The sequence below is a fragment of the Bos javanicus genome, chromosome 19, assembly GCF_032452875.1.
Source record: "Bos javanicus breed banteng chromosome 19, ARS-OSU_banteng_1.0, whole genome shotgun sequence".
Lineage (NCBI taxonomy): Eukaryota > Metazoa > Chordata > Mammalia > Artiodactyla > Bovidae > Bos > Bos javanicus.
In genome coordinates this window covers 55,221,053-55,244,024 of record NC_083886.1, presented here as the reverse complement: position 1 = coordinate 55,244,024, position 22,972 = coordinate 55,221,053, and the positions used below count along the sequence as shown (strand labels likewise).

Below are 22,972 nucleotides of genomic sequence, written 5' to 3'. Positions count from 1 at the left end.
GTGTAGGCAGACACTTTACCGTTTGAACCACCATAAACCTCAATAAATATCGATTATATGTGAAACGGCCAACTGGACTTCATGCTCTAGAGAATGAGAAAATTTTTGAAATGGGAGGCAACAGGGTGGCTCATTGTGCAGGCCTGGGTGTACGTTTCAGCTCAACTGGGACTCCAGGGAGGCTGGCTAACCCCTCTGTGCCTTGACCTCTCCCCCTCCCTGGACCCCCCGGGCCTGAAGCCCCGTCAGCCTGGTCCTGTGTCCCAGCCCTGCCTCCCCACCCGTGGCAGACCCCTCAGCCCGCCTACCAGTGCCCGTGGTCCATGTGCTGTCGGATGAGGGTGTGGGGGGCCACTGTCCCGTACTTGTCCACCTCGGGCATGTTCATGTCGTCGATGAAGTAGATCAGCTTCTTGGTGCCTGGCGGTCCGTAGTTCCGCCCTGATTTCTTCTCTAGCGGCTTTTCGAGAACCCCTAGAGAAGGGAATGGGGTAGCCCCGACAGTGCCTGGTCGATCCCAGAGGCAGTGGCCCAAAGGGTAGCCCTGGGGGCCACCGAGGATAGGCGGGTTAGACTCCAGCCACCCAGGGAAGGAAGGAGAGAGGGGTGGGCACCACGGGTCCCAGGCAGGGGTGCAGGAAACTTGTGTCCCATTGACCTTGGGCCACTCGAGACTGGCTGTGAGCTCCCTGTAGGATCTGGTACCCCCACTATGGGGACAGAGACCAGTGGGTCGGGAGCGTGGGAAGTGGAGAGGCAGCTGGTGAGCTCCCAGGGCTGTGGTGAGAAGGGACGGGGCAACTCGGGGTGGGATCGGGGGGCAGCACGTCAGACAAGAGTGACCGGGTGTGACCAGGCCAGACGGTGAGCACCTGGGCTCGTCCTCGACCGTACCCTGCAGCATGGCCGAGGTCGTGTAGAAGTTGAAGGGCACGGCCTGCACCAGGTAGTCGTCTGTGCTCAGGCTGTCCAGCTTGTCCCCCATTAGCACCGACTTGCCCGTCCCCGCATTCCCCACCAGCATGACTGGCCACGACTTCTCCATGAGCAGGTCCATGAAGTAGCGGATGCGGATGGTTTCTGTGGTGTGCACCAGTGAGGCCTGGTCGGGGGCAGAGGGGGGCGCGAAGATGTCGGGGGAGGAGCCGTGACCTCAGACAGACCCAGGCCTCCAGGTCCCACCTCCGGACAAACCTATAGACCTGGGCAGTGCGTTAAATCCCCCAGTCTCATGGAAAAGGTCCTACTGATGGAAACTGCGACTGGACGTCCCGATGAGAAGCATGGGGTGGGACTCTGAGTCCCGCTCCTCAGTCGTCGTCCATCGTCACTGTTCTGGGCCGTTTTGGGCCGTTTACCTGCAGCGGGATGTCGGGGTCCAGCTCGAAGGCGGGCACTTTGTCTGTCCACGGCAGGAACTTCTTGGTGTCAGGGTCTATGTAGTAGTCGAAGACCGTCCCCTGAGAGGGGAACTTGATCGTCTTAAATTCGTTGATCCACCACCTGCTGAACTCTACCCGATAATCTACAAGCTGTTGGGAGACAAAAATGAGGCTCAGAAAGGGCCCCGCCTGGAGGGATGCCGGGAGACGGCGCCCGGGCGGCCGGCTGCTCACCTGGTCCTGGAACATGGCCCCCCCGAAGGCCCAGAAGCAGGCGAACACGAAGTAGAGCTCGTAGAGCTCCTTGGCGGAGTCGGGCGGCGCGTTCTTCTCGGTGAGGAGGCACTCAAGCAGGTAGAGGATCGTCTGGATGATGGTGATCTCAGGCACCGGCGTGATCTTCTTAAACCCGAAGCGGAGCTTGTCCAGGCAGGTGGGCAGGTACTTGTCGAAGAGTATCATCAGGTTGGCCTTCTCTGACTGCACCTTGCGCCTCTCGATCCAGCTGCTCACCACCCTGGGGAAGGCGGGAAGGTGCTGAAGGACCAGGCCACCGGGCGGGGTCCCTCTGGTGACCCTCCCCTTGCTGAAGGCTTCCACTGGTGCTCCTGCCTGGTGACAGGGCCGGTCCCGAGACCTTCAGAGGATCTGATGAGGGCGTGCTCTTTCCCCGGGATTCTAGCTATGGGGTGCTGCCCACCTAGAACAACTAGGAGCCACGCTTCCTACCCTCAGATGTGGCCGATACTGAGGACAGTAGGGCTGCATATAGGAGGAGAGGGGAGGAAAGGATTCATAACATCATCTGGGGGACAGACAGGGAGGGGGTGGGAAGGGAAGAAAAGGAGAGGAGCAGGGATACATCGTGTTATTATCTGGACTCCTGGATCCAGCCATGCCTGAAGCATGCCTGGTGAATTGAGCCAGTTGATGCATTTAGTGGAAGAGTCCAAACCAATACAACAGGCGTTCCTGGGAAGCCACGTCGCCTGGAGTGGGTTGCACAGAGGTGGCCCACCACAGCAGTGAGGGGTGTGGATTCTAGAGTCTGAGTGCCCGACTTGAATGGGCTCTTGTGTGGCCAGCGGTAGCCTCGGGTAAGTTACTCAACACGTCTGGGTTTCAGGTTTCTCATCCGTAAATGAGAGTGATGATGATAACTCCCATTTGGAAGGACTACCTGGGTTGATATTTTTAAGGCTCAGAGGACAGGGCCTGGTCCACAGTAAATGCTAAATAGGCGCCTGCTAAAAGCGTAGAGAGTGCTGGCCGATGAGCTCAGTGAGCTGTCATTTCCAGGATGCCCAGAGCATAAGCAGGAGGCTCACATTACCCAACGCAGCTTGCCTGCCCTCTGCAGACACGCCTTTCTGCAAGTGAGTGCGTGTTCTGGAAGCTCCGAGTCTCACTACATCCCCAGCAGATGAGGGAACCAAGAGTTCAAAACCTCTGCCCTGTTGCCCCTGGGTTAACTAGGTAACAGAGACGATTTTCAAACGCTTGACAAGCAGACACAGGCAAGCAAACACGTGCAGTTAAGAACTGAATTCCAGGTACACTAGGTCTTCAGAACGGAGACCAATTTGCAAATCTATACATAGACTGCCGCATTTGCTTCTATCTTGCAGGCGGATATATCAAATTTTAAATTTTGCCTTGTTAGAGACATTTAGTGCATGCAAATGTGTGTGCTGGCTTTGATCTGAAAAGCCAGCTCAGATATATAACACCAAGAGGACAAGAGGCTCCCTTGTGGGCACCTGTCCTGTCCCCGGAGGCCATGGGACCCTTGGACTGTGCTTCACGTCCCCGTCCGGGATGGCTGCCCCTTCGGGAGCGCTGCTCTTTCTCTGGGGCTGGCTGGGGGTGCCCTGAGCTGGCTCTTAGCCTCTCCAGTTCTCTCCAGCAAAACCCAGGTTTCCTCTTGGTCCCCAAGGAGCCACTCAGAGTCTCCCGGTCATTCCTCTGGAGCCCCAAGGACCACTCCTGGCCGAAGGGCGCGTCTCCTTCAGACCACTCAGTGCCCCTCCTCTGCCCACCCCTGCTGGTCTTCTGGCTCTTTCCTCCCCGCCCCTGCTGGGTGTCCCCCTGGGCGCCCCTCGGCCCCGTCAGCTTCTTCCTGTCCCCCTGCATCTTAGCGGCTCCTGCTCGGACTTTGTTCCAGTTCTCTTGCCTTGTCTGCTGCCCACCCTGGAAAGACCCAGACATGTGACGTGGGAAGAGTTGGCGGCCCCTCAGAAGACATGTCCCCCTGCGGTCTGCGAATGTGGCCTCATTTGGGAAAAGGGTGCTTGCGGATGAAATCAGTCAGGATCTCGAGGTCGAAACATCACGGATGAGGGTGGGCCCTGACCCACTGCCTGGCCCTTATAAGAAGGGAAATGATGACACACAGGTGTGTGCGGGGCGGGGGCCACCTGAGATTCAGAAAGTGGCCACCTCCATCTACCAGCCAAGCATTGCCGGCAACACTAGAAGCTCGGGGAAGAGGTCCCCCCCAGAGCTTCTAGAAGGAACCAACCCTCCCAATGCCTGGTTTCAGATCTCTGGCCTCCAGAAGCAGAAGAGGATAACCCTCCACTGTCTGAAGCTGCCTGGTTTGTGGTCCTTGGTCATGGCGGCCACAGGACGCCAGAAAAGAGGGCGGACAGGTGATGCTGAAGAAGATGGCACGGTGGTGCCGGGTCTCGGCGGCCCCCGGGGCCCTGTGAGTCAGGCCAGCTCCAGTCCCACCCCTGCCAGGCCACGGCGCTTGAGCACCCCTCCAACCCCGGCCTTGCTGTGTGGGGAGCTGGGCTCACTTCCCACCACAGAGGCACACAGAGCACCAACTCTCCGCCTCCCCGGCTCCCCCTAACTCGCCTGCACCTGGAAACCCTCCCGCCTCTGCTCCGCAGCGCTTATCTTTCCCAGCTGCTTCAAGACTCATTTCCAGAAAGACCCTCCTTTCAAGGGTTTCCTCCCAGTTCCTGCTCCTCGAATTGCCACCTGGCTTCTGGTTCTGTCATGCCAGGAATCTGTTCTGCCTGAGTTAGCGGTCAGCTCCCAGCTGCCAAAATCCAGCGGCAACTTTCTGTCCTTGGCTCCTTGATGCTCCGGACGCGACCCTGTCGACCCTGCCTCCCCTCCTGAGGCTTCTTCCTCCCTGGGTGTGCGGGAGGCCACCTTCCGCCTGTTCCTTCTGGAAGCGCTTCCTCCCCACATGTCTTATCACTGGAGACCCAGTTTCCCCCGCACAGAGCAGCCTAGGGTCAGACACGCGGCAGGCACACAGGAAGCACTGGTTGAAGGCGTGGATGGATGGATGGCTGAACGAGAGCAGCCACGGAGTTTCTCACGAGCCTGTCAGTCCTGGAACGCTGCACCGGGGTTTCTACGTAAGACTGTGCAGGATGTCCTGGCATGTAAATGGCTAGCCATGGGTCCAAGAGCGAAAATGTACCTCCAACTTCAACGCCAAGCCTTCCTTTTCTCACGATTTCAAACGTTTCTCACATCCACCCCTCCTCCCCATCCCCAGTGGCCACCTGTCGTCTGCTGGCATGAACTCTTCCCTCCACATCAGAGAGGGCCCCTGTGCCAGCCTCTAGGCTGGTCCAGGGCCGGTCCCTTCCTGCCAAGGGCATCTTGATGCTTCACGGTCCATCCGCCAACACCAGACTGCTGCCCGTCCCTGGGAACCTCACACTCTTGCTCTGATGTGCCTTAAATGTTGGTTCTCACCTGAAACTCTTTCCACTCGGAAAGCTCCTTCTCCTCTGCGGGGGGGCGGGGGGTCAGCCCAAACTCTAGCTCCCCTAGGAAGACTTCCTGTCTCCATGACAGGCCCAGGCCCTCCCTTTCCATTTGCTTCATCAGCCGGCATGATGCAGTCCCTGGGCATGTCATCACTTATTCACATGTCTCTCCTGCATCCTCGCATCACAGTGACCATGCTGCCCGAGGAGGGCCTGGCACACAGCGCTTACCGTATGAATGAATAAGCGAGTGGATGAATGCGTGCCCAGGCAACACTGAAATACTACCACCCTTCCCTTTTTCTCTGCATAGTTTGAAGGAGAACAAAAGCCCAACTCACGGGTTCCAGCCCAGATCGGCAGGGTTGATGTACAGGATGCCGGCTCTGGAGACGGTGGCCGGCGTGGCTGTCCTCAGGTGGCTGATCTCAAACACCAGCCGCATGGTGCGGTTCAGGGGGATCCGCTCATTGCTGGCCAGGGTGAGGACCTGGAGACGGATGCGGGCCTGTGGGTTTCAGCTGCAAGAGTGCCCTCGTCCTGAGGCGGCCACAGGACCCATCTCAGAGGAGGGGGAGGCCAGAGACACCCTCTGCATCCTGCCAGCCACCAACCGCTTCCCTAACCCAGCATCTCTCTGCCGTCCCAGATGTCAGCACCCCTCCCACCCCAGGGCCATGGAGAGCACCCAGACGTGCGTGGACCATGTAGGACTTCACTCTGGGGTTAAATTTGCCTCATCAAACCAGGACTCCTCCCTTTCCTGGGGAACACTGGGGTTCCCTCCTCCACCCGATTGAGAATCACGTTCTTAAGCTGCTTTTAGAAGATTCTTGATGTCGTCTGCACCTTCCAAGATATTAGCTTCCCCTCCTACGTGGTGCCACCCACCACGTGGTCAGGTAGGAACGCTCCCCGTGCCTGCACCCTTCACCCACGCTCCCCAGAGAGCATCTGAGCTGGCTTGGGCTCAGTGGGCCTACGTCCTGCAAGGAGTGTGCCTCGGGATGGGGGCTTCCCCCAGCCCCTCACCGTCTATCACACTTTGTGCAGAGCTCCAGACAGGCCCCCTCCTCAGTCCCCATCCACAGCGGGCCCTGTGTGCTGAGTGAGGCGGGCGAGACGTGTGTTGAATCCCACATGCTCCCCTGCCCCTCATCACTGTGGTTCTGGGGGCTTGGCTCCGGGGTCGCGGGCCCCTCGCACCTTGTTGTCGTCCATGACGGTGTTGAGGGACTCGATCCACATGGGGTCTATGTCTCCATCCAGCACGATCCACTTGGGGCCGTCGTGAGTGATGTTGGCCAGGTCCCGCATGATGGTGGAGAAGAGGCCTGCGGGCGGCAGGGCTGCTCAGGCCTGGCTCTGGGCAGCACTCGCTCCGTGGGGGCGCTGACAGCACCCCGGGCACCCCCCGGGCCGAGACCCAGCCTGCCCCCTCTCTCTCAAAGGTGGCCAGTGCCCTTCCCCAGAGGGACAGTGGACGCTCGGACGGGCGGGGACCTGGCTCACTTCCTGCCCTTCTCTTGACCCCAAGGCCCCCCTCCTTGATGCCTCCACCCCTGACCCTGCCCCACAACACCCCCCGCAAGTCTGGTCCATCCTCAGATTCGACAGCCCTATGTGGAGCGCCACGACCCCAACCAGCACCCCACCCCCTCACTCCTCACTCCCCACCTTTCTTCCTTCTGTCAGTAAAGGTTTGCTGAGTGCTCCTCAAGTCTCAGACTCAGAACAGGGGGCTTGGGGACAGCCACAGTCCCCTGCCCACCCCACAGAACTTGCATTCCAGTGGAGGGGGGTGGGGGAAACACAAGATACACACACAGAAACACATACAGTGTCACGAAGAGAAAGCAGGGTGAGGGGCAAAGGACCCTTGCAGGGGGGAGACTGGAGCAGAGCCCCAGCCCGGCCCGGGAAGGGGGTGATGGAAGCTCAGGTAGGGTGGGGGAGCCCCCAGGAAGCAGGCACCCCTCCTTCCATCCGCTCCAGAGCCCCTTCCTCCCCATGGGGCCCCTCTCTCTCCTCCAGCCCCTCATTTGTCCTTTCTCCAGTGTCCCGGGTTCTTTTTATAAAGCACAGACCTTGTCAAGGCCCTCCTCCTCCAGGGAAGCAGCGTTCCCAGCCCCCGAGGCTCCGGCCTGTGTTTCCGGGCCCCTCCCTGCTCCATGGACCACAGTGTGGTGGCCCCGCTCGGGGCCGCTGTGCTGATGCTCACGTGTCCGTGGCTTCCCCACTTCCCCCACCTGGTGGGGTGAGCCGGCTGCCCTCTGTGATCTCCCTGCTCTCCGTGAGTGCCATCAGGATGCCCCGTGTGTATGCGCAGGCCCCTGCCCCAGCTGGACCTGCCGAGGGTCTCCCTGGGGGACCTGGCCACGGGTTCGCTGCACGGAGCCCGGCTGAGCATCCACAACAAAATCGGCGGGCCGCGGACCCAGGCCTAGGACGCCGGCTCCGACCCCTGGTCCCCTTGGTCCCGCGGGGGTCCTGCTCTGTTACCATCTTTCCACTCCCTGGTCGCCGGGTTGATGATGCCAAAGAGTTCGTCACAGGTGACGGCCTTGGGGTCCAGGTCCACGGCCACCGGCTTCCTCTTCAGGTTCTGGTAGGTCTTGTTCAGAGACCTGAGCACCTGCACCAAGGAGGGGCCACCCACGCGGGGCTCAGGGGCCGCGCCCCAGGCCCAAACCCCGCGCCAGGGCCCCCGTGCAAGCTCACAGGGCCTTTGAAGACCCACGGGCAGAAGCCCGGCCTTGGGCCTGCTTTGCCCTGGAGACACGCAGGTGCGTTTGCGTCCCCCAGACAATACCCAGGGCCACGCCAGGCGCCCTGTGACCGCTCCTCTGTGCACAGCGGACAGCTGCTGTGCCAAAGCCCGGGAAAATTCCCACTGTTCCTGATAATACAAGTTATGTGTGCTCGCTGGGAAAAATTACCTGCAACTCTTCCACCGAGAGAAGAGTTTTTAAGGACATTTGAGGAGGTTCACGTGGATATGCGTGTAGATACACACACATACATACATTCCTTTTTAGAGAACTGGCTCATACAGTTTCTGCTTTTTAAAAATAACTTGAAGTGAGCAGCCCTCGTGTTACACAGTCTTTGGAGATGATCTTTAATAATAGCATAATTGTCCATCCTGTGGGTGTCTAGCTGAGCACTCGGCTGGTTTAGAATTTTCCAATGTTATGGGTATCGGTAATGCTGGCCGCCACCCTCTGCTTCCCACTGTGCCCCAGGCGATGGCAGGGGGCAGGAGGGTGGGGACTGGCTGCAGGCAGGTGGATGACCAGCATCAAGGGGGAAGGGACGGAAGGAGAGGAGGCCCGGGAGAAGGGTCTCAAGGGGGGACCAGGGTCCCCAGCCACTCTGGGCCTCCTCGGCTGTCCCTGTCACCTGGCACAGCTCCCTTCCCAGCCCATGACGCTCTGCGGGGGCCCGGGGTGCCCTGGGCCGGGTCCCAGGCAGGCGCCTACCTGGGACTTGCCGCTGCCCGCGTTCCCGATGACAAACACCGAGTGCCGGACCTGTAGCAGCTCCTCCAGCTGCACCACCTTTAGCACGAAGCCGTCCTCTGCCTGCAGCTGCAGCTCCACGATGCTCTGCTTGATGACCTGGGGGGTGGGCAGGACGGGGTGCTGGGCCCGCCGGGCAGGACCGGGAAACCCCCGCCAGGGAAGAGATCAGAAGGGAACAGCGGCCCTGCCCATGGGGGTGTCCAGGTGCTCTGCCGTGGGTGCTACTAAGACCCCCATGCGGGGGATAGGTTTGTCTGAAGCCCCTTCTGCTGCTTCTCCTGACCCTCCAGTATTGAGAAAGGGGCTGGAGAGGCAGCCTGTGGCTTCGGGACATTCCTCAGGGCAGACGGAGACACGCATGCATGGCCATTGCCTGCTGGCAGGCACGGGCATCACCCCCATGTGGTACCTGCCACTTAGATGGTGGAAAGTGATGGTGGAAAGTGAGGTCCTCGGCAGCAAGGAGGCGCTGGTGGGACCCCAGCCATACCCACCTTCTCAAAATTCAGGTCCCGTTTCCGAGGCACATCCAGGGCGGGGAAGAGGTCCCCGATGAGCCCCATGAACACGGGCAGGTCGTCGGTGACGATCTTGGGGATATTGAAGTCCCTGAGCGCCCGCATCAGCACCTGGTCCTCTGCCCGGCTGGGGTCGCCCCTCTTCAGGGAGCCGGCCACCACCAGCACAGACTTGATGGCTCGCAGGCCCCAGTCATAGTGATCCTGCGGGTGGGCGGGCGGGTGGGCATGAGCGTGCCACCTGACGTGCCAGGACCGAGGCTGGGGGGCTTCGCCAGGCCGTCTGGGAGGCAGCCCAGGCCGGCTGCATTTGTCATCCCTCCCGCCCCTGGCTCCGTGGGCCCCCAGACAGTCACACACCTGCTTTGACAGCAGCTCTTTGCACAAGGTGTAGAGTGTGATGAACTTCCTGGCCAGAAGGCGGGCTTCCAGAAAGCCCTCGGCCACCAGCATGATCTCGCATATCAGTTCAAAGTCGGGAACCACCATGGCACAGGGCCTGAGGGGTCCGGGGGGGGTCTGTCTTGGCTTCTCCCCCTCCTCCATGCCTGCCCCCACCTGCCCCTCATGAGCTCACCACCTTCCAGGAGGACCACAGCCTTACTGGCAGAGACTCTAGGTGCAGAGCAGCTTCCCAGACCCCCTCCCCTACCCTCGGCTCCCCTCCTGTCTTCACTGTTGCCCCCTTGCTCTGCACAGGGGTATCTCCGGGCCCTGCCCCCCTTTACTCAAATCCTCTGAGAGTCACCTCAGCGCTGCCTCCCCCACCACCTTGTACCGATTGGCTGTGTGCATGCTCAGTCTCTCAGTCGTGTCCGACTCTTTGTGACCCCACGACTGTAGCCCATCAGGCTCCAAAGTCCATAGGATTTCCCGGGCAAAAATATGGGAGTGGGTTGCCATTTCCTTCTCCAGGGGATCTTCCTGACCGGTGGGCAGCTTATGCCTAAAATGGGACCTTCCTCTCCACCCCCTGGGAGTCAGAGAGTGGGAAGACACCGTCTGCTCCTTACAGAGGTCCTGGCCAGGTAGCCCCTCTCACCCAGGCCTTGTTTCCCATCCCTGCCTCCCCTAGCCCCCTCTGGGTTGACCCAGCCCTCCACAGCCGCTCTCCTGGGCCTTGCCCCCACCGCACACCTGAACAAGGCCTTTAAGTTCTCTGGCAGCTCCGTGCGCCCGGCATACCCCGGGTTCATGGTGATGAAGATGCCGACGGTGGGGATGAGGCTTATCATCTCTCCCAGAAAATTAAACGTTTTCTTCTTGGCCCGAATTGCATCCTGGACACATTTTACCTAAACAGTTGGTACATAGATGGGTTCATGCGGGAATAGCTAACTCTGATGGGCTGGATGGAGCTTCGTTTGTGCTAAAGCGTGTGAATGGCTGTGAATTTGCAGAGGACTGTCCTGATCTTTTTTTTTTTTTAATTAAACTTTGATACAATTGTAGATTCATGTGCAGTTGTTAAGAAAGAAAAAGAGGGGATCCCATGGGTCCCTCCCAGCGCCCCCCAGTGGTGACCGCGGTGCGGCATCACCACCAGGACAGCGACCTGGAGATGACGGACATTTCCGTGACCTCAGGTGGAGTCACCCTTGACAGCCACCCCCACCCCTCTGCCACCCCACCCTCCCCTGACCCCCTGCAATCAGTCATCTGCTCCCATTTCTGTGATTCTCTCTTTCATGAACCTTAGTAAGTAGGATGGTACAGTATGTAATCTCAGATGGGCTTTGGTCACTCAGCGAGACGCCCTGGGGGTTCCTCCAGGTCGAGGCTAATCCTCGTTATCGAGTGACGTTCCGCCCCCTAGCCATTTTGTGAGTCTGTTCCTGCTCCAGCAGTGACCCGTGGGAGGGCTGATTGGTAGCCATCCCCACATCAGATACTCGGCATTGGGTGAAATCTGAATTCTGGGACTACTAGCTCTGCCTTTGACCCTTAGTGCCCGCTGAGCAGCTGCAAATCTCCAAGCCCCCACGGGAGGGCGCCCTGTACCCACAGTTAAGACCTGCTCCGAGTCTGGGGCTCCCAAGCAAAGTCCAGGATTTTCCTGCCAGACTGGTCTGCGGTGCGTGCAGCTCACACCCCAACAGGGCGGGGCCTGGAGGCGGGGCCTGGAGGGGGGGCCTGGAGGTGGGACCCCCCCCGCGCCCCCCCCCCACCACGTGGAGCGTCTCCTGATGTTCTATTCCAGTTCTTGCTCCTCCACTTCAGTTCACAGAGCTCTGCACAATTTTCCCAGGGTCTGTGCACTGACTTCGGGGGTTGAGGGGTCCCCAAAGCAGCAGTCAGCACTGCCAGAGAGTCCGGGGGTGCTAACTGCCCCATCTTCCTTTTGCCTTACTGTCCTCTGGTCTCAGGGCTTGGGGATAGTTCTTTGTCTACACCAAGAGGGAAACAGCAGTGGAGGAGGCCAGCTACCTGCACTCACCCCTAATCCTGCCAGCAAACGCATTCTACAGATTAGACAATGGAGGCATGGAGAGTTTAAATAGAGCCCAGAACCAGGCAGTCCTGCACTCCATCACGGGTATTCCCCAAATACCTGGGCACACTTCCTCCCTTTCTCCCAGCACTCTTGTCTAATGGACAAGCTCCTATGCATACTTCAATGCCCAGCTCCATTGGGAAGTGAAACGAAGCCCTCTGTCCTGGACCCTAGGCAAAACTGACTATCCCCCCATCTGCATTCAGTGACAAGTTTGCTGTGTCTGACCCTTCTGTGTGCCCCACCAGACTGTGGGCCCCCGAAGGACAGGGCTGGGGTCCCGCTCACCTCTGTGCCATACCCCCACTCAGGCTGACCTGACCATACCGGGAAGCTGACAAGCCCCGATGCGGGAAGGCAGCGAGTTCCCGAAGGTGACCCAGAGGCCGCACAGGGGCCCTACCTGTACAGCAATCACGGACAAGACCTCCACAGAGATCCGATTAAACTCGTCGAAGCAGCCCCAGGCTCCGGTCTGGGCCAGGCCCTTGTAGATGTTTCCGCAGGACTAGGAAAGGTGGCGGGGAGAAGTGAGCACTGGGGAGTCCTGCCAGGGGCCTCCGCTTGCCCTGTCAGCTCCTGCCCAGGTTGGGGGTCAGGCTTGGGAACTTTGGGGCCCCCGGGAGGCTAGAGGCAGGTCGTCCCCTCCCTGGAAGAGTCAACATGGGGTCGGGTGCCAGGAAGAGCCCAGGTCCTCCCTGCACTGAAGGCTTTGCCTGGACTCAGATAAGGCCGTTTGTGTAAAATTCACCCTGGCATTTTCCACTAGCACACAAGGAGGGGCCTTCCCTCTAAGGTGGAGGAGATGGACTCAGGCCCTTGAAAGATAAAAGGGGTGATTCTTCAGTGTTTACACACAGGATTCCTTCTAGGAGGATCCAGCTTCAGATTTCACTTCTCTAAAACCCAGGAGGTTGGTGTGGGCTGTGGCCTTCACAGTCAGAGGGGGCAGCTGTCCCCACCCTCAGCCTCAAGGTGGGGTCTCCCGGACTGTGGGGATCCCATGGGGATGGGGCGGGGAAGCCCCAGGAGGCCATGTTCATGACCTCAGTGGCTCCCAACCCTTCGCACCAGAGGCTGCTTTGACCTGACCTCCACGGTCTTCTTTCCTGGGCCCTTTAAGAACTGTGGCTGTGCCGCAAAGCCTCTGGTGACCGCAGGGACCTGGCCCCTCCGCAGGGGCCACCCCCCACACCCTGCCCCCTCGGAGGCTCTCACTCTCTCTGGTGCCCCCAGTTGCTGGGACAAGCTTGGGATGTAGGTTGGGAGGGGTTGCCTCCCTAGCAGGGAAGGATGTTTGGAGCTGGGTGTTCCATCTCTGAGGTCGCACAGAGTTGGACATGACTGAAGCGACTTAGCAGCAGCAGCAGCAGCTTGTCCACCCTGGGATCCTCCACCAGACACGCTGGTCATGCCCAAGAGGCCAGCCAGCAGTGTCCACCCGTCCAGCGGTCACTTGGGGAGTGTTGGCTGCGGCCTCCTTGGGGAGGGGACTCCAGGCCCCCTGGACGTGGGGTGGGTACCTTGTAGTCCATCTGCTCGGAGCAGTTGAAGACGTACACCATGGTGCCCAGGGCTCTGCCCAGGTCCTTGGTCGTCTCGGTCTTGCCAGTCCCGGCGGGGCCAGCAGGAGCTCCGCCCATGATCAGATGGAGGGACTGGGTCAAGGTTATGTAGCATCTGTAAGGGACGTCCAATCACCCTGTGGGTGGCAACCCCAGGGCTGCCCACTTTCTTTTACTGTGGGTCGGTGACAGCCCCTGAGCCCCAAGGTGGCACCAAAGGGAGCTCAAAGGGGCAAAGGAGGGCTTGTGTTGTCACCAAGGAGCAAACGCCATCCCGCTGGAGCAGACACTACGTGAGGGCTGAACCAGCCATGGCACTAGGGGTACAGGGGCGGGAAGGAACGTTATGTTGCCCGTCCACTGGAACAGCCGCATCACAGGTGCTGAGGATCTGGTCTGAGTGCTTTTTGGTGTCACGTGATTCACTTGACCCTCGACAAGCTGCTGAGGATTTATAAAACATCATCCCCATTTTACAGGCCCTCAGAAAGGCTAAGCAACACCCCTAAGGCCAAACAGCCAAGGTCAGAATGAAGGAATAAGGTCTCGGCTCCAAGGCTGGGTGCCTGGCAGGTAGCAGAACTGAACCTGAACGCAGGTCCCCCAGCCCAGACGCCCGCATCCGTCAGCCTCAGCAGGGGACATTTGGGTCTGACGGTGCAAGGACACGTGGGGAAGAGCCCAGAGAAAGGGTGCGATTCCCTCCCCTGCGTTGTTCGCGGCCAGGCGGGAAGGCGGCCGGGGCCCTCACCTGTCCGTGAGTGGGGTGATGACCAGCCGCGGGGTGTTGCCCAGGTACTCATATGAGTACTGGATCTGGGCGTCACAGATGTTGGCAAAGCAGTGCTTCTTCTCCTCGTCCCAGCGGTGCCGCAGCTGGGACTGCCAGGTGAAGGCCTGGGAGCTCTCCACCTGCGGGGGGAGCAGGCTGGCTTGCCTCCAAGAGGTCCCTGACCCCGGGGTGCTTCCAGCACCCCGCCCCTCCCCAGGTGCCCCCATCAAGCCTAACACCGCCCCCACTGCTGAACCAGGGGCACTTCTGATTGGGCTGCTCGTCCAGTGGCTCACCAGGGGTGAGATTAGGGGTGCAGAACGGGGTAGCCGCTGCCTGGAGAAGTGTCCCCCTGCCCCGCTGAGGAAGAAGCAGTGACTGGGGTGGGGGATGTGGGCTGGAGTCCTGAGCCCCAGGCCCCCACCCTGGTTCCTGGCCCCTCCTGGCACCCATGCCTTGGCGGTGATCATCTTGGCCACCACGTCCCGGGCGTGGACATCGATGGTACAGATGGTCATGATCTTCATTCTGTCCCCTGCATTGAGGTTTCCAATGAGCAGGGTGATGAGCGCGTTGAGCTGGCTGATCTGTGGGAGCAAACATGCCTCCCTCGCACACGGCTCCCCGGGTGGCCTCAGGGTTGGCCTCCGGGCTGGGCGGGTCCCCCTGGGCACTCGGGAACTGCCCCTCCCCCATGGAATATCAAGAAGTCACTAAAAATGGTGTCGATGAAGATCTGATGTCATGAGAGATGGCAGACAGTAAGTGAAAACAGGATTTTAAAGCCACTTGGATAGTTGTGTATTTTTGCCTAGGAACTGATTATGTGTACACTAGGTTAGCTAAGAATCTGTTGACAGGGTTATATCTTTCATTTTAAACATTATCTTTGGTTTCTAAATTTCTAACCAAGAATCTGTCAAAAAATCAAATCGAAATAGAGAATTAAAGTCATGTATTTCTGAAGCAGTTACTCCTGGGCAGAACAGCTGTTGCCGATATTTGGCTGCTTTTGACTCAGAGAAATGGCAGGGGCACGAGCCAGGACCTCACAGAGCAAGGTGCTTAGGACAGACACGGGGTGGGCGGGACACACCTGCTTCTTGTTGTAATCTTTGATGGCATTTTCGTAGCCTTCCTCCAGCCTGGCAAACGCCAAGCCCACCTCGGTGGCCCACCAGATTTGGGTGCACGTGAGCGCGATCTGGAAACAGAGGGGGGCCCCGGTACCCCGCCACGTGAGCACCTTTTTCTGTCCGACGGAAGAGTTCACACCAGTTAAGGTGGCTCTTCGCCACCAGACTGTGGCTAACCCAGGACGGGTGAGCTCCATCCACCCCTCCCCGCATTTCAGAGCTGCCCCGTCCACCCAGCTCGGACCTGGGCGGGGTAGTCAAAGATCCACTGCTCCCTTGGCTTCTCCTCATAGGTCACCACAGCTTCGGGGATCTCGTGGCGGAGCGTGGCACACATCCTGTCCAGCACCCGGTTCAGCCAGACCTCTACCTGGGGACGGAGCCACGGGGACCAGAGAGGGTGAGCATGTCTCATCCGATGACTTGCTCTGACGTTTACGAAATCAATTACCACTTGTCCTCATCCGTATCATCATTCCAGGGGTAGAAATGCCCAGGTTTTCTGAGCGGTAAGAATGCCCTGCTGGAAAAATGTGTTCAGCAAGCCTCGCTGTACCCACAAAACTAGTTGCATTGGGCTTTCGTGTGCAATCACTGTGTCTAAACACAGAAGGGATAGGGAACGAGAGAAAAAGCTAGAGAAGACAGTCTGTGTCTGAGCCCACGAAGTAGTGCTGATGTTCCGGGACAGGGCATCTGTCCCCCGGGCCCTGCTGCCCCCTGTCCCAGGCGGATTCTGACCAGCAGAGCCCCACTTGTCCTCAAGGGCATTCTTTGTCACGCAGACAAACTGGCTGATGAGCCTTGCGTGTATTTTGAAATACAAACCTTCAACTAACTGCCACCAGGGGGAAAATACCTGAATGGGATAATCAGGTTGGTTTTTCTTTTAAGCTATTGATAGAAGCACAGTGCAGGCTGTAGTTCAGTGGTTATGTCTGTAAGTGGTTAAGTGTGGGAAGTGTCTGAACAAACCGATGAATGGATCCTGCGTCACCCTGTCCGGCCAGGCACTCCGAATTCAACTTGTTAGAGCTCGAGTTTTCTCGCGTGAGATTTTTAATGCCCCAAGCCAATTTACCTCCAAATTACATGTTGCTTAGGCAAAATGTAAGAATTGATTTGGATGCTTGAATAATACTTGGGCAAAAAGATGGGGGAGAGGGCAGCCAGGAAGCTTGCTGTCAGCAGAAGGGAGAAGCCTCCTGGGCTGGGGAGATGGGACTGGGGCTGGGCTGCCCAGGGTAAGAGGAGCCCTCTGCTAAATATGGAAGCTGTAAAGCCCATCGTGCTGAACAGGGATGAGACCTTGGCAGGTGTGCAAGGCACCCTCCAAAGTGGTCCCCTTGGCATTAATAATAATAAAACGATGAGGATTTAAGGGCATTAATAAATCTGTTCTCTCCCTCCCTTTCCCCCTCCCTCCTTTCTCCTTCTTTTCACGGGTCACCTCAGACTGCATAGGTAAGGCTGTGCAGGGACTCCTATAAAGACGTCCCTTAATCATTTGTTCTGCAAGGCTGAGGGAAGAGGAGAGAGGGCTGGCCACGGGCTGCTGCTGACAGCCTGTCTGGCCATGCGGTCCCGGTCACGGGGCACCACCATCCCCAGGGCAGTGCTCTGCGCGTCCCGAGGCGGCTCGCACCTGCCCCGAGAGGTTGCACTCCTGGTCAAAGTCCACATACTCGTCCTCCTTGCTATACATGCCCAGGCCGAACTTGAGCGGCTTCCCACTGGCGTCCAGGCGGAACTTCAGTTTACACAGGCTGTCGAAGAGCTTGGACAGATGGCGGCTCACCTGGATTTCAGGGTCGGAGGGGGAGGACGTTGGATTTTGCAACCCAGGGGCTCACAGGTGGATGCCCATGGCCTGGGTCTCCCTTGGGTGGTCTTAAGCATCATTTTTTTTTAACTTATTCTCCCCCCTCCCCGACCACCCGCCTCTGGGATGCTGATTAAACACACTTCACCAACAAAGGAAACAGCAAGCGCTGCTCGGCAGAATCTTCTGAATGTCTGTTTCTTCTCTTCCCTGAGAAGGTTCTGACCCAGGGGGCACGGGGCCTATGCCCCTAAGTCAGATGCTCAGAACCTAAACCGTGGGCCGCCCTGGGGCTCCCATACCGTGCATCTGCAACCCCATGATTAGAATAAAACACGGTCCCCTCCCTTTGCCCGGATGCTCGACCTTCTCTCTTTTAGAAGAGGAGCCTCGCGGGACCTTTTCCTCCCGGTGTCTGGGGTTTGGCAGGATGAGCAGCATGTGTCTTAGAAACGGGCATCTCTCCCATTTTCCAGAGCACAATGATGGCGCTCAGGGCGGGAAGGGCGGGCTCTGAGAGCGGTCCCGGGTCCTTCTGTCACGGCCCGGCCCCTGGGCAGTTTCTGGTGTGGACCACCTCTCAGACACTCCTCCAACATCCTGGGGCCACCCGGACATGGGGCCTGGCGCCCCTTCGGACCATCAGGGACCCGCCTACCTCCACGGGGTCATTTCCATTGGAGAGAATGTCCAGGAGGTCAGCTGAAGAGACAAAGTAGAACCTGGGGAAAGCCAGTCTTTTCGTCTCTAAATATTCGGCCAAGGCCTTTTCGCACACAGCCAACCTGGGGGCAGGGAACGAGGCTGCTGAGTCCTGCTCGACAGAAGGTCTCTGCCAGCCCATCCTTCCACGCACTGGACGGACGACCCTGGAGACGCCCAGGCCATTCCCAGCCCCAGTTTGATTCAAATCTTCCAAGCGGACACGCTCTTTCTCAGCCAGCCCCCACACTTGTGGACGTCGCCAGGCAGGAGGGGCTACAGTTGAATCTCTGCCATCGTGCCTTCCTCTGAGGCCGAAGGCAGGCTCTGTAGCTAGGGTGGCAGGAAGTGGCAGGTGCTTCCAGGGAGGGGATGTGTTAACCCACAACCTGGGGCTTTCCTGGCCTGGCCAGCGGGGTAGCGGGGGAGGCGCATGACTCGGGTTTCTGCCACGGTGAAGCCCCTTGTCTGGAGAGGTATGGGACCCACCTCTTCTTCAGGTCCTCAAGTTTGTCATAGAGGCCAGGTTTGTTGGTGGCTTCAACCACATTGGGTGTTTTCACCGCGTCTTCCATCAGGGCCTGGGAGGAGAGAGGGACCGCCATGGCACCACAAGCCCTGTTTGCACCAAGGGAGCCATTTCCAAAAGTGCCCAGGCAGGAGCCCGAGAGCTGTGCTCACCTTGAACTCGATGTCGATGTCATCAAAGCGCCTGGAATCCTCCGGCAGCTGGGCCCGTATATCTTCGGAACCAATGAAAATGCTCTCCAGGTGGCTCCAGGTTCTCTGGACCTCAAACCAGATGGAGATGACTGAGTCTGCCGTGGACAGCTTCTGCTGCCAGCTGGTCACCTCCTTCAGGAAGTGGGACAGGTACTTGGACATCATCAGGTTCTGAAGCTGCACCTGGTTGTCCTCCAGCGTCTCCACCAGCACCTCGTCTGACTTGAGCATCATGGTGCCCGTCCGTGGGTGCGGCTCGTGCTCAAACTCCATGGTGGACCACGTGCTGTCCAGGGCTTTCAGCACCTTTTGGAGGAACAGGAACCGGGTCAGCGAGAGTCTGGCAAGAATCACTGACGAGGACCCAGAGTTTCCTGGGACGTGGAAGGAGGCCCTGCTCTCAGAAAGCCAAAATGTTCATGCCAACATTATTCACAGTGGCCAAAAGATGGAAGCAACCCCAATGTCCCTCGGTGGGTGAATGGGTGGACAAAATGTGGAGTGTTCATGTAATGAAATATTTGGCTATAAAAAAGAATGACGTATGGACACGTGCTACAACACGAAGGAAACTTAAAAACATGCTCAGTGAAAGAAGTCAGACACAAAAGCCGACATTATTATGTTTACATGTATATGAAATGCACAGAAAAGGCGAACCTATAGAAGCAGTAGGTTAGAGCTGGGATGGGGGGAGGTGTGAGAAGACAGGAGATACTAGCTAAAGGGTCTGGGTTTCATCCCTTTTTGAGGAGATGAAAATGTCCTAAAATTGACTAATTCTAACATGTGATGGCTGCACATTTCTGTAAATATGCTAAAAGCCATTGAACTGCACACTTTAAATGGGTGAATGGGTATGTGATTTATAGCTCAATAAAGCTGTTAAAAAAAGAAAGCAAGCCCAACTGTGACCATTCAAACTCAAAAAACAGGTGAGGAGAGAGGTTTGAACTGCAAAGGACTCCTCCAGCATTTTCCTGTGTCCTGGAATGGCCCTAGGTACCAGCTGATGGCCAGCCCTCCTGACCACTGCCCACCCCGCCCCGGCCCCATTCAGCTTCTCAGAAGGCTGAGGCTGAGGCAGGACAGACCACACACGAGGGTGCTTCATGGAAAGAGAGGAGAGTTCAGTCAGGCGTCAACTGGTGGCGCGTTAGTGTCAACCCTACGTCAGCACATTCGACAGGCATCAGGCTGGGGGGTCGGTTTCAGCATCGTCCCGTATAAAATACACTTCACTCTCAACAAAGGATACCTTCTCCATCCCAGACTCCTTCACGGCCTTGTCGACAATGTTTCGGACCTCATCCTCGTATTTGTGCAGGTTCAGCTGGAGTAAATCTGCCAGGGTGGTCTCATCTGACATTTCAAATTTCACCTGCAGAGGAAAACAATAGGCACATTTCACATTCGGTCACATGTTCTCCAGTTGAGGGACACCTTTGTCCTTCACGTAGAGGCTGGCGAGGGAGGAACCCAGGCCACGAAGCGGGTGTTGGGAGCTCCGTGACTTGGGCAGACACTCCTCCAGGCCTCTCCTCCCTGTAAAACTGGTAGCAACAGAGCCCACCAGTAGTGGGTTGAAGAGTGTCCTCGCAAACTCATGTTCATCTGGACTTCAGAATGTGACTTTACTCAGAAATAGAGTCTTTGCAGCTGTTAAGGATCTTGAGATGAAATCATCTCGGGTCAACTGCACAGAGTCTAAACCTGATGGCAGGTGTTTTCATCACAGAGAGGAGAGGGAGGTTTGAAATGCAGAGGAGGCCATGTGACCGCGGAGGCAAGGATGCGTCAGACGTGGCCGCAAGCCAAGAGCCGCCTGGGACCACTGGAAGCTGGGAGAGGCAGGGGAGGGTCCTCCCCTAGATGTCGGAGGGATCATGGCTCTACTGACTCCTTGACTTCCAGTTTCTGGCCTCCAGGGCCACGAAAGAATACATTTCTGTGGTTTCAAGACCCCCATCATGTGGGGCTTTGTGACCGCAGCTGCAGGACCCGATCCATCTGGGGAAGCTGCCAGATTAGTAACAGGTGTGGCTGCATTACAGGTACTGTTACTCTGATAACAATAGCAGGTATTTGCATGGTGTCACCCAGTCTTCAAATCTTTCTCGCTGTCACATAGACATTTCCAAGCCTGGATTCCAAGCCTGCCACAAAAACTGGTTTGACCAACTGATGGAATTGAGTGTTTCTCAATCACGGTTGGGAAAATACCTGCCCAGGTCTCAACAAGTCCTCAGTGGTGCCCAATTTCTGGGACGTTTCTGTTATTTGTTGATCACTGCCCGGGGGTCTCTCCCGGGCCCTGGATGGGGTACATGAGCCTGCTGGCCAGTGGCCTCAGTACTCGAGACAATCCCTTCTGCTCACCTGTTTCTCCCCTCCCCTCCCCAAAGTCCAGGCCACACCCCACGTGCTCCTGATGCTGGTCCCATGCTTCCCTAACCAGGGAGGTGGCTACCTCCTCTGCGCTCCTAGAACTGCCACTGAGCACCCAACTCGGCCTCCCAAACACCATGGCCTGTGTTCTTTCTTCCGCTACTGCCCTGAGAGCAGGGCCCATGCCCTCAACCTCTCTGCTTCCTTGACATCTACGGGGGGGCCTCTGCAGAGTAGCCGTTTCATAGAGTTTTGTTCAATGTTTGCTGACAGTGGGGATGGTCCTATTCGCCTTCAGTGAGTGTCAAGGCCAGTGCCCCTCCCACTCCTCACTTGGGAACATCCCTGGGAAAATTTCGGTGCTAGGACCCTGTGCTCCTGGGGTACATGGGGGGACCCAGGACTATTCCTCCACCCCAAACTTCCTGAGCCCCGTGGACATTCACCGTTCATGCTACAACCAGTACTGGCTGCATAATTTGCAGGGCCTGGTACAAAATGAAAATGATGGGATCCCGTGTGCAAAAGTTATTAATTAAGGAAATCAAGGTGGCGACAGCAGAGCCTCTAACCCAGCTTGGGGCCACCCTGAGCCCGGAGCCCTGTGTGATGGTCTGGGGTGCGCACGCGTGAAGCCAGCTTTGCCAGCATCAACCCCCCACGCCCGCAGCGAGTTCCCGAGGAGCGCTGCCCTCCGCCCCTGCGTCAGTGTGGTACCTGGGTGGCCTGCATGAGCTGCTGCCAGTGGCGGTCCCGGATAGCGGGGTTCTGCAGCTCGCTCACGGCACGCAGGGACGTGATCATGTTCTTCACGGTGTTGTCCAGCCCCACGAAGGCATCCCAGCTCTTCATCTCCTTGTCCAGGGACCTCACGTCCTTGGCGAACTTCTTACAGTCTATGTCCATCTGCTCCACGTTGATGTTCTTCCACTTGGTGGTCTTCCAGTCGTCGATGCTGGTGTTGACCTGAGGTGGGAAAATGCCCACTGACTCCTCTACGGGTTCAGGAAGGCACCCGTACCACCTTCCTGGCATTGCTCTCGGACGGAACAATCCAATGAGGAGTCTCCAGCACTAAGAACAGAGCTTGGTAAAGAGACCGGATACAGGGGGGGCAAAAAGAACCCCAGTTCTACCATGACCGATTCAACTTAGAAGTCAGCAGTTAAGAGAGATTTTGGCAAAACATGGGCTTTGTCACTGCTCACCAGGATCTTGTTCTGTCCCATGTCTTGTTGAGGCCACGAAAGTCGCCCCAACCAATGGAATGAGGATGACACCTGTCACTTGGGGGCAGAGGCCCTGAGCTGCCAACACTGAGCCCACAGTTCCCTCTACCTGCCTCGGCGGGTGTGGACACACGCACTGAGCTGAAGGTTTGCCTGGAACTGGAGTGTGGACTTGACATGAACGAAAACTACATGTCTGTGGTTAACTACACAAAGATTTTGTGTTTTAGGGCTGTTTGTTACTGCAGAGTAACCTAGCTTACTTGTTGTTGTTTAATCACTAAGTCTTGTCTGACTCTTTGCAACCCCAAAGACTGTAGCCCACCAGGCTCTGCTGTCCATGCAGTCTCCCAGGCAAGAATCCTGGAGTGGGTTGCCATTTCCTTCTCCAGGGGATCTTCCTGATCCAGGGACCGAACCCAGGTCTCCCTCATTGGCAGGCGGATTCTTTACTACTGAGCCACCAGGGAAGCCCAACGTAGCTTACACAGACAAAGATACACCAGAGGAAATTCCACTCATAACAGGATGAAACAAGACACAGGAGGCACTGGGGGACCACCCTACCAAGAGTGGAGGCGGAAACCCAAGAAGCTCCAGTCTTGAATTGGGGGTGGGCTGAGAATGGCTTGGGAGTTGCATGGGAGTCCTCGAGAGGGCCAGAGGTTGCTGACAGAGGCTTGGGGCAAACCAGCCTGATCTTGGTAGACGTTCTTGACAGAGAACGACCAACAGTTGGGGTGCTGACAAGAGACGGACTCTGCAAATCCCGAGACTTGAAGCATTAATCCCCACAGAAATCGATGGCCCTTTCTGGTTGAAGTTTAAGCTGCTTCTGTATCCTGTTATCGTAAAAGTACCCTGGCTCGTTTTTTGTCAATTTTTCTTGCAACACCCTGACCGGAAATGCTTATCGTTATCTCCTGGGAAAAGTAACCTGCGTTCTTGGGTCTGTGCTAAGTGATATTTATCAGGGGACA

General features: G+C 57.6%; 1 protein-coding gene across 5 annotated transcripts in view; it reads right to left on the bottom strand.

Moving 5' to 3' along the window:
• The window catches only part of DNAH17 (dynein axonemal heavy chain 17), a 94,733-nt gene that overhangs the window by 36,886 nt on the left and 34,875 nt on the right, over window positions 1-22,972 (bottom strand). For 4 of the 5 annotated variants that reach the window (XM_061389837.1, XM_061389836.1, XM_061389833.1 and 1 more), the window contains 23 exons: window positions 21,481-21,729; window positions 19,634-19,756; window positions 18,334-18,681; window positions 18,142-18,233; window positions 17,609-17,735; window positions 16,774-16,926; window positions 15,373-15,498; window positions 15,089-15,196; window positions 14,448-14,579; window positions 13,972-14,132; window positions 13,179-13,335; window positions 12,059-12,163; window positions 10,299-10,456; window positions 9,522-9,660; window positions 9,138-9,365; window positions 8,602-8,739; window positions 7,622-7,754; window positions 6,326-6,453; window positions 5,461-5,609; window positions 1,617-1,899; window positions 1,359-1,532; window positions 895-1,102; window positions 309-474 (listed from right to left, as the gene is read on the bottom strand). In XM_061389837.1, coding sequence (XP_061245821.1) covers window positions 309-474; window positions 895-1,102; window positions 1,359-1,532; window positions 1,617-1,899; window positions 5,461-5,609; window positions 6,326-6,453; window positions 7,622-7,754; window positions 8,602-8,739; window positions 9,138-9,365; window positions 9,522-9,660; window positions 10,299-10,456; window positions 12,059-12,163; window positions 13,179-13,335; window positions 13,972-14,132; window positions 14,448-14,579; window positions 15,089-15,196; window positions 15,373-15,498; window positions 16,774-16,926; window positions 17,609-17,735; window positions 18,142-18,233; window positions 18,334-18,681; window positions 19,634-19,756; window positions 21,481-21,729 — 3,785 coding nt within the window. The remainder of the gene's footprint in view (window positions 1-308; window positions 475-894; window positions 1,103-1,358; window positions 1,533-1,616; window positions 1,900-5,460; window positions 5,610-6,325; window positions 6,454-7,621; window positions 7,755-8,601; window positions 8,740-9,137; window positions 9,366-9,521; window positions 9,661-10,298; window positions 10,457-12,058; window positions 12,164-13,178; window positions 13,336-13,971; window positions 14,133-14,447; window positions 14,580-15,088; window positions 15,197-15,372; window positions 15,499-16,773; window positions 16,927-17,608; window positions 17,736-18,141; window positions 18,234-18,333; window positions 18,682-19,633; window positions 19,757-21,480; window positions 21,730-22,972) is intronic. The other variant, XM_061389835.1, reaches the window with a different exon arrangement.